General features: G+C 58.0%; 1 protein-coding gene across 1 annotated transcript; it reads left to right on the forward strand.

The window, feature by feature from the left end:
- The first annotated feature begins 1,460 nt into the window (after nt 1–1,460).
- Nucleotides 1,461–10,961, forward strand: DLL4 (delta-like 4 (Drosophila)). The gene is made up of 11 exons (XM_011956661.1): nt 1,461–1,862; nt 1,975–2,244; nt 2,760–2,817; nt 3,642–3,905; nt 4,339–4,399; nt 4,485–4,615; nt 6,407–6,576; nt 6,757–6,976; nt 8,085–8,787; nt 9,287–9,395; nt 9,934–10,961. Exons 1-11 carry the CDS (start codon nt 1,797–1,799, stop codon nt 9,937–9,939), a joined length of 2,058 nt encoding a protein of 685 aa, XP_011812051.1. The 5' UTR covers nt 1,461–1,796; the 3' UTR covers nt 9,940–10,961.
- The last annotated feature ends 2,633 nt before the right edge of the window (nt 10,962–13,594 follow it).

Genomic DNA, 13,594 nt, shown 5'->3' on the forward strand with positions numbered 1-13,594 from the left:
AAAAAATCAGACCATGCTCGGCATTGGCAGCTGTTGGGCTCCTCGCCGCTCCCCCACCCTTACCGCCTCCCCCGGGTTCGCGCCGCGTCCCGGCTCTCCCCACCCCCCCCGCGCTGATCTTATCGCCCGACTACAGCCATCACCTCGAGGGCGGGCTGACAGCTGAAGACACAGGGCCCCCGCCGTCCTCAGCGTCGCAAAGAGAGAGCTCCCCTGCACCCCCGAGACTGGGAGAAGCCGGCCCTCCCAGGTCTGCGGCCTCCGGGGATCACGCCGGGTTCCGAGAAAGCAGCTGCGCTGCTGCCGCTTGGAGGAGTGGGGCCACCCGGGGGACCCTCGCGGGCGAGACTTGTGAAGCCACCTGAAACTCAAACAACTCCGCACACCTCCAGTTCCAACCCACATCCCGCCTTATGAGGCGAGGACCCGGGCCGACCCAGCCTTAGTCCCTCACCTTGATTCTCCAGTGGCCTGAGCCAACTCTGGCGTCAGGAGAGTTCCTTCTTGCCCCAGCGGAGCGACAGGGCGCGGCCGGGGGGTTGGGGCTGCTGGGGTGGGGGGAGGCAGTGGGCGCAGGAACTGAAGCCGGACCCAGGTGAGGGGACGCGCTAGAGGCGGGGCCAGAACCTCATTACCATACAGCTGAGGACGCGCCCCCCTCCTACCTCCGGGGCCACGCCCCGCCCTCCCCCACCTCAGGGACCACGCGTCTGGGTCTCTGGCACGCGCCAAGCCCTGGCAGGGGGCAGAAGGGAGAAGGCACGCGCTGGGCACGCCCCCGCAGCTAGAGAGGGAGACGCCCAACAGGTGCACAGAAAGGGCCCGGAGCCTTAGACCCTTAGCCCCTAGCCTTGCTCAGAGTGGCCACGGAGAGGTTAACGCTTCTGCTGGCTTCCCTGCTGCGCTGGGGACGCGTGGTGGGGTGGGCACTCATAGGTTGGGGGCCGATTAGACAAGGGCTCCCGAAGGTCCAGGAAGGAAAACGAGATCGGATTTCTCTAGCGCCGGTTTTCGCATTCCAGGTTTAAGTTCTTTTTACCTGCTTTAGAACACTAGGTAACTAGTGCCTGCTGCGGACGCACAGCCTACAGCGACTACCTAGTGTCTCCGCCCCCAAGACCATCCCCGAACCACCCGCTCACCTCCTGCCCCATTACCGGCCAACCCCTCTATCCTCCGGAGGCAAGGGTCTCAGCCCTTAACCCCGCCATCACGGAGGACTGGTCACCTCGGCACGCGCAGAGCTGGAGAACCTAGAGGTTGCGAGCTGCACGGAGGGGCGGGAACCTGCGCCCGACTGGCTGGCGGGGAGGGGGGAGCGGCGGGGGCGGAGGCCCCCTCCGGGCGGCGCTGGGACTGTAGCTGCTAGAGGCCGGGAGGGGAGGGGAGAATGACCATGAGTCTGAGTGACAGGCGGCGAGGAGAGGAGCCAATATATATAAAGAAGGCTCCCAGCGCGCAGGTTTCAGTAGCGGCGCTGCGCGCAGGCCGGGAACACGAGGCCAAGAGCCGCAGCCCCAGCCGCCTTGGTGCAGCGTACCCCGGCTCTAGCCCGCTTGCAACCCCAGGATTAGACGGAAGACACGTCCTCTGCGCGGTCGCCGCCCAGTCGCAGTCACCTGGATTACCTACCGCGGCAGCTGCAGCGGAGCTAGCGAGAAGGCCAAAGGGGAGCAGCGTACCGAGAGGAGCGCCTCTTTTCAGGGACCCCGCCGGCTGGCGGACGCGCGGGAAAGCGGCGTCGCGAACACAGCCAGATTCAGGGCCCACGGGTGGAGAGAGCGACGCCCCAGGGGATGGCGGCAGCGTCCTGGAGCGCCTCTGGCTGGGCGCTACTGCTGCTGGTGGCACTTTGGCAGCAGGTAACACGTCCCGCGCCCTCTCCGTCCCCTCTGCCGCGCTCTGGGCCTGAGCCCCGGGCACCAGCTGAGCTGACCAGTCCCCTCCTTCCTTCCCTCGGTCCCTGTGCAATAGCGCGCGGCCGGCTCCGGCGTCTTCCAGCTGCAGCTGCAGGAGTTCGTCAACGAGCGCGGCGTACTGGCCAGTGGGCGGCCTTGCGAGCCCGGCTGCCGGACTTTCTTCCGCGTCTGCCTTAAGCACTTCCAGGCGATCGTCTCGCCCGGACCCTGCACCTTTGGGAGCGTCTCCACGCCGGTATTGGGCACCAACTCCTTCGCCGTCCGGGACGACAGTAGCGGCGGGGGACGCAACCCTCTCCAACTGCCCTTCAATTTCACCTGGCCGGTGAGCACAGCCTGGGCGCATTGGGAGGTCGCAGAAGCCGAGAGAGGAGTCGCCCTGGGACCAAAGCCCCCTCCCCAGATTTCCTTGCACACCCGCCCCCACCCGCAAAAAGCCCAGGATGCATTCTCTCCTGGCTCTTTCTTTCCGACTCTCTCTTGGGACCTGATCCCAGAGAAGGCTGTCACCAGTCTGCCTCTTCCCAGTTTATGTCCTCCCTTCCCCAGCTCTTGGGACACGACTTTCATTACCTAACACTCTGGTGCGATACCCTACCACCCGCTCCTTCAGTGGCTCTCGCTTACACACTCTCCCATCCCTCAACCCTCTCTCTACCGGGGGTTCTCCTCTCGCCTTCCCTGCTCAAGCGCTACACTGTGCGCAGCCCAGTTATGTTGACCCGGGCGCAGTAACTGAATCCTGCAATTAGATTAATTAGACAGGCTGCCGCAAGGCACCCCCACCTCTCCCGGCTTGCTCATCTCGCCATCTCTCCGTTCCCCCACCCCCTTTCCCAGGGTACCTTCTCACTCATCATCGAAGCTTGGCACGCACCAGGAGACGACCTGCGGCCAGGTGAGTAGCTCGCTCCGCCACCACACGGGGGCGACACGGCGCAGCGCCGAAAGAGTTAACCTGTTTTAGGCGGGGGAAGTGCGGGCTTGGGGGTGGGAGGCAGGACGCTTACTTAGCTGGGCCTGGAGCTGCGCCCCGCGCTGGACGCTCGGATTCCGCTCGCTGCCTGGACTCAGAGCACAATTGCGTTTCCTGCGGGTTATTTTTGGCGTGGGAACGCGGGGAGTACGGCGGTGAGAAAGGCTGAAGCTGCCAGCGCCGCTGACGGGCCCCTTCCTGTATTTTACACCTTTCGCGAATTCCGCTCCTTTGGAAAGGGAATAATGGCTTTGGGATGTTGTTCTGACACAGAGGAAAAGGATATTTCAGCAGCACAACAATTCTCACTTTGAAAAGGAAAAAAGAAAACCATTACCCACCTCTGGAGGCAGAACCCCTGAATGGGCACCAAAGGACCCCCTGCTCCCAGGGTCCTCCCTAGCCTGGGGAGCTTTTCTTTCTTTTTTTCTTTTTTCCATTTTGACCTCTTTTCCTCTTTCCCCTCCCTATCTGCCTTCAAGACCCTGGGATATCTTAACATCCTTCTATTGTCCCCTTTTTGAATACTATCAGGCCCCCTGCACATGCACACACATAGGGCAGCTACGGAGCAGGGCTTTGGGTCTCTCTGGCCTGTTCTTGCTGGCAGGTGGGGGTCATCTGGATAACTGGGCTGATTTGTTGGCTGATCACCATCATCACAGCCAAGAAGGACATTGGCCGGCCGTCACTGGCACCCCTGGGGACTAGCGACCCTTCCCTGACCCGACCCTCTGCCCCCTCAGAGGCCTTGCCACCAGATGCACTCATCAGCAAGATCGCCATCCAGGGCTCCCTAGCTGTGGGTCAGAACTGGTTATTGGATGAGCAAACCAGCACCCTCACAAGGCTGCGCTACTCTTACCGGGTCATCTGCAGTGACAACTACTATGGAGACAACTGCTCCCGCCTGTGCAAGAAGCGCAATGACCACTTCGGCCACTATGTGTGCCAGCCAGATGGCAACTTGTCCTGCCTGCCCGGTTGGACTGGGGAGTACTGCCAACAGCGTAAGCAGCCAAGCTCCCACCTGTGTGGAAGGGGAGGGTCCCCTGAGCAAACACAGTGAAGCTTCTTGGTCACGGCTTGTCTCCTTTGAAGAGTGGGTCTGGGCCTCCTACTAGCTGGGCCTCAGGGACACCTAGGGACACCAGGGACAGCTAGGGATGCTGAGGGTGGGCTGGGCCTCAGACCTCCTCTCTCTTCCCAGTGCTCCTCCCATCATGCCAGAGCCCACAAGAAGCCCATGATGACATTCCATCCAACTTGACTTCTCCTTCCCTGTGCCGTCATTTCACTTTAAGATACCCAGGACTCCTCTGGGAGGCCAGGAATAGGAAGTGGGCCCAGGAGAGCTAGGGGACCCCCAGGGCCAGCAGGGGAGAATGGAGCTTAAGAGTCCTTGGCATCCCAGCCTCACCCAGCTCTGTGTTCTTCCCTTAGCTATCTGTCTTTCGGGCTGTCATGAACAGAATGGCTACTGCAGCAAGCCAGCAGAGTGCCTGTGAGTAGGGGACAGGACGTGGTGAGTGGGAGCCCTCCCTTGGCCAAGGCGTCTCACCTCACTCTGCCTCTCTCTTGTTCCCCAGCTGCCGCCCAGGCTGGCAGGGCCGGCTGTGTAACGAATGCATCCCCCACAATGGCTGTCGCCACGGCACCTGCAGCACTCCCTGGCAATGTACTTGTGATGAGGGCTGGGGAGGCCTGTTTTGTGACCAAGGTGAGTCAGGGTGAAGAGAGGATGCAGAGTGGGTGGGAGAGATGGAGCTGGGGGGTGCAAATCCGATTTGTTGCCTGGATCCTTCTTACTTGGTGACTGCAGACTTGGCTTTCCCATGATCTTCCAAGGATCTAGGGTCTTTTAAGGATCTTTACAACTTGCCTAGAATGAGGCAGTGGGTCCTTCTCCAGGTGCGGAGGCAGGGGGTGGTGGAGCCAGGGTGACTGAAGAACCCAGGAGGATGACAAGGTCGGCAGCCTGGAGGTTGCACTCATAAATCCTAGCAAGGCCAAAGAGAGAGGGATGCCAGTTTCAGTTCCTCTTTCTACCCCGTAGTTACCTATTAACCCCCTGAGTGTTTGCTTACCTTCCAGGGCTGTTTGAGCAGCTCTCCCCTAAACAGCTGTCTGGTGGGGTGTGCCCACCGGCCACCTGAGGCTGTGGGTGAGCTGGGCCTCTGGGCGGAGTGGCATCTAACCGACTTTTTGGTGTGGGCACAAACGGCCTCCCCTGCTCTTACCTAGTTACCACCTGCCTGAACCCATGCAGTCTCTACCTGGTGTTTAGGGGTAGTCACTCTCTGGCTATACAGGGGCCTTTCAGTCTCAACCTTAGGGGAGGAGGAAGCCTTTTTTCTTGCATCCCGCTAGCCAGCTGCAGCCTGTGCCTCCCATTTTCAGGATCAAATGGGTGCACCTGCTGCCCAGAGACACCAGCGCAGCCCTGGGTAGGGGGCGGAGGGCTTGCCAGGATGGAAATAAACTGCCTAGGCCCTGACTTACTGTCAACAAGGGTCTTGAGATTCAGTCCCTGTGTTCTGTGTGTGTGTGTGTCTGTCCCTTTACTACCATCCCCGCCCCAACACTCACGCATCTGGTTCCTGCTCATTCCCTTCCCTCTCCACCGTATTTGCTCCCAGGTGACACAGTCATATACTCATTGTATGCAAACACAGCACTTGCAGGCCCTATATTTACTCTGTCTGGTTCTCCCTCCCTGTCCTTCCCAAATAAAAAACCAAATACTTATATTTCAAAATGCCCTTGTAACACCTCTTCATTTAAAAAGTGCCCGATCACTGCCTATGGTGGCTCACATCACTCCTCTACCATTTCTACCTGTTGAAATTTTATCCCTACTTCCAGGCTTATCTCAGCTGCCCCTCCTCCATGACGCCTTTTCTGACTTCCTCCCCAACATGTGGCCTTGCCCTCCGCTCTTCTTCCTTATCTTCCTCCTACTTGGGTTGGCAGTTTGTGAGTTTCCCTGGCAGGGCGGACGTCTTCCAGTTCCAGTTGTGTTGTTTCACTTTTGGTTGACTGCACTGGTCATATATGATTCAAGGTGCTTTAAGAAACACGATTTTAGACCGGGTGCGATGGCCTGTAATCCCAGCACTTTGGGAGGTCGAGGCGGGTGGATCACTTGAAGTCAGGAGTTCGAGACCAGCCTGGCCATCCTGATGAAACCCCGTAAAAATACCAATATTAATCGGGCACAGTGGCGCATGCCTGTAATCCCAGCTACTTGGGAGGTTGAGGCATGAGAATTGCTTGAACCCGGAAGGCGAAGGTTGTAGTGAGCCTATATCACATCACTACACTCCAGCCTGGGTGACAGAGCGAGACTCTGTTAAAAAAAAAAAAAAGATTTTATCAGTAGTGGAGGAAGGATGTTTGGGCCTGGGAGACTTTGAGTTGAGGCGTCTTTGAGCCAAACATGGGCTGTAAGGAGCCTAGAGGTGAGTGCCTTCCCTGGCCCTGCTCACCTGCTTGGTTCCTGTTTCTGCAGATCTCAACTACTGCACCCACCACTCCCCGTGCAAGAATGGGGCAACATGCTCCAACAGTGGGCAGCGAAGCTACACCTGCACCTGTCGCCCAGGCTACACTGGTGTGGACTGTGAGCTGGAGCTCAGCGAGTGTGACAGCAACCCCTGTCGCAATGGAGGCAGCTGTAAGGTGAGGCCCAGACCAGCTCAGGAAGACAGAGGTGTCAGGTGGTGTCTGGGCATCCTTAACCGAGGCAGCCAGTGGATGTACAGCCATGGACAGGCACTGTGGGCAGGTGGAGCCCAGCCTTCAGTCGTGCATCCCTGCCCCCCAGGCTCTGACTTTGGCTCCTTTATGGTATCTCTCCAGGACCAGGAGGATGGCTACCACTGCCTGTGTCCCCCAGGCTACTATGGCCTGCATTGTGAACATAGTACCTTGAGCTGCGCCGACTCCCCCTGCTTCAATGGGGGCTCCTGCCGGGAGCGCAACCAGGGGGCCAGCTATGCTTGTGAATGCCCCCCCAACTTCACCGGCTCCAACTGCGAGAAGAAAGTGGACAGATGCACCAGCAACCCGTGTGCCAACGGTATGTCCTGCTGCCCTTCTAACCTGGTGGACTGGTACTGGGGCTGAGAGAGACTTCTGGTGAGGGAGGGTCAGGAGAGGAGCGAGGCATTGTCTGCCACTCTGGCCCCCCATCTGCTCCGGAGGGCGAAGAGCTTGCTTGATCAGCTGGGAGGCCTGTGGAAGCGGAGCTGGTTAGTAGCATGCAGGCCTTAGGAGCAGGGGTGGTGTGCACCCTGCACAGCTTCCATTCCTATTCCCATGTCAGAATGCTGTCCTGGCTGGGGTGGCCTCTGACCCTCCCCAGGAAGTCCTGAGCTGGAGAGAGGGATGTTGGAGGCTCCGTGTTTCTCCTCAAAGGAGGCAGTGATTCAGTCAGAGCCCTGCTCCTGGAGGCCTCATCTTGCCCCGTGCCCAGGTAGAGCATGAGGTAGCATGAGGCATCTTGAATGTTCGCACCTTCTGAGGCACAAAGCCTGTTGGTAATCCTTGTCTATCTGGCTCCCAGGTGACTCTCTGTGAGGCAGGCAGGCAGGCAGCGCTTAGGAGCTGGAGAGGGGTGGGAAAGGCTGAGAGGGAGTCTGCTCTCTCACGGAAGCCTCTGGCATTGCCGGTTCTTCATCACTGAATGGAAACTATAACACCTGTCCTCTGTCCTTCATGTGGTTGTGAAGATGAAGTAAAACAATCACGATTGTACTTATCTGAGCATTAACTATATACCAAGCATGGGCTCTTGACTTCATGCACCTTCCTAGGTATCCTATGAAGGGGCTAGCATTCTACTCCAATCTAACAAATGGGGAAACTGAGGCTTAGGGACACGGTTAAGCAGCAAGCGCCAGATCTCAGGCCAGAGAGACAGCTGAGGTCCAAACTCAAGCCTATCTGTCTGAGTCTACGTTAAAGTTCTGTAAGATGCTAGTCATTTTAATACATGAGCCCACTGAGGCCTAGAGAATCAGGGTCATGCTAAGCTCCAGGTCTCCCGACTCTGTGCAGTTCTCTTTGTAGTGGGCTCTGCACGTGGAGGTAGAAGGGCCCAAGCATGTTCCTGGAATGGGGCTCCTACCCCATGCCCCAGGGGGCTCCCAGGCTATCACTGACTTGTGTCTCTTGCATCCTCACAGGGGGACAGTGCTTAAACCGAGGTCCAAGCCGCATGTGCCGCTGCCGTCCTGGATTCACGGGCACCTACTGTGAACGCCACGTCAGTGACTGTGCCCGTAACCCTTGCGCCCATGGTGGCACTTGCCATGACCTGGAGAATGGGCTTATGTGCACCTGCCCTGCCGGCTTCTCTGGCCGGCGCTGTGAGGTGCGGACATCCATCGATGCCTGTGCCTCCAGTCCCTGCTTCAACAGGGCCACCTGCTACACTGACCTCTCCACAGACACTTTTGTGTGCAACTGCCCTTATGGCTTTGTGGGCAGCCGCTGCGAGTTCCCCGTGGGCTTGCCGCCCAGCTTCCCCTGGGTGGCCGTCTCCCTGGGCGTGGGGCTGGCGGTGCTGCTGGTGCTGCTGGGCATGGTGGCAGTGGCTGTGCGGCAGCTGCGGCTTCGACGGCCAGACGACGGCAGCAGGGAGGCCATGAACAACTTGTCGGACTTCCAGAAGGACAACCTGATTCCTGCCGCCCAGCTTAAAAACACAAACCAGAAGAAGGAGCTGGAAGTGGACTGTGGCCTGGACAAGTCCAACTGTGGCAAACAGCAAAACCACACATTGGACTATAATCTGGCCCCAGGACCCCTGGGGCGGGGGACCATGCCAGGAAAGTTTCCCCACAGTGACAAGAGCTTAGGGGAGAAGGCACCACTGCGGTTACACAGGTGAGTGGCACCTGGAAGCCCAGGGCCTGGCCACCGGCCTGACATGGTTCTGCCTGGGCCCCTCCGAGGCCAGGCGGGAAGCAGTTAAGTGGCTGGGGTTTTGTTACTGACAGGAAGATCCTCCAGTAGGATTTCTGCCAGGGGTCCTTTGTCCTTCCCTCCCATTCATTCATTTGTTCATTCACACATGTCAAGTGTCCCCAGGGTGTCTCTTGTGACTTCCATCTTTCCATAGTGTGGCTTGCCTCTAGTGGCAACATTGGCTTTTTCCAGGGGTCGGACCCTTCTGGTGAGGTTGGGAGGCCTGTGGCTCTCTTAGGGGCCTGTTCCTAAGTGTCCCTGCCCCGCCCCCCCCTGCAGCAGCCCAGCATTGGGCACTTCCAGCCCCTGTGTCTTCCCGAAGAACCAGCCCGCAGGTGCCCTTTGGCTCTTCAGGGTCCTCCCTCCCCATGAGCCTCTCCCCGTCCTGCCCTCACACACCTGTCTTATGTTCCCTCAGTGAAAAGCCAGAGTGTCGGATATCAGCGATATGCTCCCCCAGGGACTCCATGTACCAGTCTGTGTGTTTGATATCAGAGGAGAGGAACGAATGTGTCATTGCCACGGAGGTGAGTGCTGGGCTCGCCTTCCCTCCTGGCCTTTGTGGGTGGGAAAGTGGCCTGGTCCCTCTTGACCCATGGGCCCTTCCTGAAGGGTAGGTTGGAACCCTGCCTTGGCAGGCCAAGTTCAGTGGATCCCTGATCCATTTGGTCCCTGCTGGTCTCGCTACCTTGGGTCCCTACTGGCCTCATTGCCACAAAGGGCATGAAACAGAAACCATGGTGGCAAGCCTGGTCTGGTCCTTTCCTGCTGTATTGGTGCTGGGCTGGGCAGCCATATGGCACTGCTTGCCAGCCTCTGATGGGTGAGGGAGCCCCTCACCCCTTGTGCTCCTCCTGCCCCTTCCCATTGGCTTCCTCTATTGACCTCATGAGCACAAGCTCCCAAGCCCGTGTGTGTGTTGGGCTGAAGACTGGGGAGAACTGCCCCACCTGCACTTGGCCCCCGGCCTGCCCCATCGGCTTCTCCCAGGGAGGCCCAGGGAGGGCCGAGAGGGAGTGAGCATGCCCAGGGTAACCTGTTTCCCTGCCTTCTGCTTGCTCCCAGGTATAAGACAGGAGCCCACCTGGATATCCCTGCTCAGCCCCGCGGCTGGACCTTCCTTCTGCATTGTTTACATTGCATCCTGGATGGGACGTTTTTCATATGCAACGTGCTGCTCTCAGGAGGAGGAGGGAATGGCAGGAACCGGACAGACTGTGAACTTGCCAAGAGATGCAATACCCTTCTACACCTTTGGGTGTCTGTCTGGCATCAGATTGGCAGCTGCACCAGCCAGGGGAACAGAGGAGAGGAGAGATGCCACTGGGACCTGCCCTGCCAGCAGTGGCCTTCAGGGGGCTCCCTCTGGGGCTCCGGCCTGTTTTCCAGAGAGAGTGGCAGTAGCCCCGCGGGTCCTGGAGCTGCTGTGGCCTCCGCTGGCATCTGTGTTTCCAAAAGTGCCTTTGGCCCAGGCTCCATGGCGACAGCTGGGCCCAAATCAGAAAGGAGAGAGGGGGCCAGTGAGGGCAGGGCCTCCTGTGGGCTGGAAAACCACTGGGTGCGTCTCTTGGCAGGGTTTGCCCTGCAGGTGAGGTGAGTGCTTGAGGGAGGGGAGTACTTTTTGCCCCACGCCTCCAACTACCATATGCGGGCCTGGCTCTCTGGTCTAGGTCCTTTGGGCAAGAATGTCGATCTACCCGGCTTCTATCACCCTCTGGCCCTGGGCTCCTGTAAGCAGACAGGCAGAGGGCCTGCCCCTCCCACCAGCCAAGGGTGCCAGGCCTAACTGGGGCACTCAGGGCAGTATGTTGGAAACTCCATTGAGGGGGAAATCAGGTGCTGCGACCGCCTGGGCCCTTTCCTCCCTCAAGCCCATCTCCATGACCTCGAGCCTGGGCTCTGGTCCACTACTGCCCCAGACCACCCTCAAAGCTGGTCTTCAGAAATCAATAATATGAGTTTTTATTTTGTTTTTTTTTTTTTGTAGTTTATTTTGGAGTCTAGTATTTCAATAATTTAAGAATCAGAAGCACTGACCTTTCTACATTTTATAACATTATTTTGTATATAATGTGTATTTATAATATGAAACAGATGTGTACAGGAGTTTATTACTTATTGGGTCCTGTCTTTGTGATGGCACCCCTGCCCTCTCACCCAAAAAACTCAGCTCCCTTCCTCTACTGCTACCTTGTGCCCCGCCAGAACCCCTGGGACCTCTGCAGACACTTGGATTTGGCATGTCGTACCCCAGGCCCTTGTCGTCTTCCATTCCTTGAGGAGCTGAGCCTCACCCATCTAGTCCCCAGCCTCAGCCAGCCTTCCCTGCCAGCTGACTTTGAGTTGGCACAGCACCTCCTTCCCTCTTTATGCCCTCACTATTCCTTGAGGCATGTTCCTCCTGACCTGAATCACTTCTTCCTTCCTCTCTTCAAGCTTGAAAAAGCTTATGGGGCTCCCTAGTTCTGCCTGTTTTTCTCATACTCAAAAGGATTCTCTTGGCCGGGCGCGGTGGCTCACGCCTGTAATCCCAGCACTTTGGGAGGCCGAGGCGGGCGGATCACGAGGTCAAGAGATCGAGACCATCCTGGCTAACACAGTGAAACCCCGTCTCTACTAAAAATACAAAAAACTAGCCAGGTGTGGTGGTGGGTACCTGTAGTCCCAGCTACTCAGGAGGCTGAGGCAGGAGAATGGCGTGAACCCGGGAGGCAGAGCTTGCAGTGAGCTGAGATGGTGCCACTGCACTCCAGCCTGGGAGACAGAGCGAGACTCCATCTCAAAAAAAAAAAAAAAGCATTCTCTTGTCGGAGGATGGGATGGGGCCTCTGCACCCTGGTGACATCTGGGTCCTTCCTCCTGCTGTTGCAGGGTGCCTCGCTCTTTTCTTAGCCCCAGCAGGGCACAGGTCTTGGGAGACAGGGCAGGAGGGAGGTTTGCCTTGTTTTTCCTCTTTGTAGCAGACAAGAGCGCTGACAGTCTGAGAACCTTGTCTGCCCAGGGCTGCTAGAATTTATTGAAGACTGCAAAGACAGGGAGAAAGGAGGTAGCCTTCCCTGAGTCCAGGTTTCTCTTGCTGATGCACTAATGAGGGAGTTTCCAGTCTCACTAGGAGTTTCATGCCTAGCTTCCTCTAAGGCACAGGATAGTCCCTAGGGTGCCACAGCCCTCTCTATAGCTGAAAATATGCTCCATGGAGAGCAAATTATGAAAAAATGAGCCACTGACAAAAAGCTGAGCAGATGCTCCCAGCTCTCAGCCTGTTCACAGTAAAACAAAATAGACCCACCAGATGCCCTGCTCCTAATGGAGTTCAAGGGTTTGGAGTGCTACTTACCCTCCCTTTTTTCCTCTCTCCTTGACACAGACACACCATGCCCACCCCAGACCTGGGTGCTTATGCTAGAGACACGGGAGCATGCACACGCTCCATGCCTCACTCATCGGTCCCTGTTCCCTTCACTGTACACACAGGGTATCAAACAGGAAAGCATTCAGGGAACCGTTCCCACAGCCTGAGCCGGCAGCAGGGGGAAGAACAACACGACCTCAGTCTTCCTGCCCAAAATGAAACAGGAAAGCAGCTCCCAGGCCCTAGGGGGGTGCGGGAGGGGGAAACTGGGCTGGGACACGAAGGCAAGATGACGAGGCTCCCATGTGGGGGACAGGTAGGACACCCGCAGGCCTGCACGTCCACAACACCAGGCTGTGACGGGCTGCACTGGCTGCCAGACTCGCAGAGAAGAGCCCCGGAGAAGAGTTGACTGGCAAAGCTCACAGCTGCTCTGATGGGCTAGATGGGGAGCTGGAGAGCCCACCAAAAAAGCTGGCTTTCTGGGGAAAGTGGGGACCCGTGGGGAACTTGGTCTGCGCAGCTCCTACCTGCAGCTCATGCCAGGCTCCACCTTCAACAACATGCCAGAAGCTGGGCAGGCACTTGGGGTGTAAACAGGCCTCGGCGGAGGAAGCCCCTTCTCCCCAGGATTTCCTGAGAGTCCAGCCCCTTCTGATAGGTGAGGCACCCAAGACTTTCCTGATCACTTGAGTGTCCTGGGATAGAGGAGATCTCCTGAGCTTGTCAGAAAGGAGGCCAGATGATAGTTCTAGACTCACTGTGAGGTGCCTTCCACAGGTTAGCAAATGCCCACCTTTCATTTGCATGGGTATTTCACCAGGGAATTCAGAGTTTAGTAGTTCCTTAACAGCCTGGAGCCAGTGCCCTGCCTGGAGAATCAATTTGACCCCACGGTGACCTGAGGACAGCTGCTTTTCCAGGGCCCCCGGCTGATAGTCAGGGAGGGGTTGTGCTGAGGGAGAAATGACTTTATTCTGCTTGCTCAGCCAGGGTCCCCTCTCCGGCCTCACGGACAGGGTCAGCCTGGTCAGGAGGTAGGGAAAAAAGGACAGTGGCTCTCACCTCCCCCATCCCAGGCTAGAAAAGGTCACCAGACTAAACCAAGGTAGTGTGGATGCTCCATCTCTTGACTAGGACCCACAGAGCTCTCCGTAGGTCCCCTCGCCGCAGCTCTCCCAGCCTCTCCTCGTGGGTCCACAGGATCAGCAGCCCCAGCCCTCCGCCCCACGTGGCCTGCTGCATTCCGGGAAAGGGGTGGAAGTGATTCACTGGGGGAACTGTGACTGTCCCTTCCTCGGGCGGGGATGCGCCTGCGAGGTTCCAGTGGCCTTCCCTGGGCGGCTGCGCCGTCCCTCGCGCCTAGGGCACCCC

The sequence above is a fragment of the Colobus angolensis genome, unplaced genomic scaffold, assembly GCF_000951035.1.
Source record: "Colobus angolensis palliatus isolate OR3802 unplaced genomic scaffold, Cang.pa_1.0 Scaffold420, whole genome shotgun sequence".
Lineage (NCBI taxonomy): Eukaryota > Metazoa > Chordata > Mammalia > Primates > Cercopithecidae > Colobus > Colobus angolensis.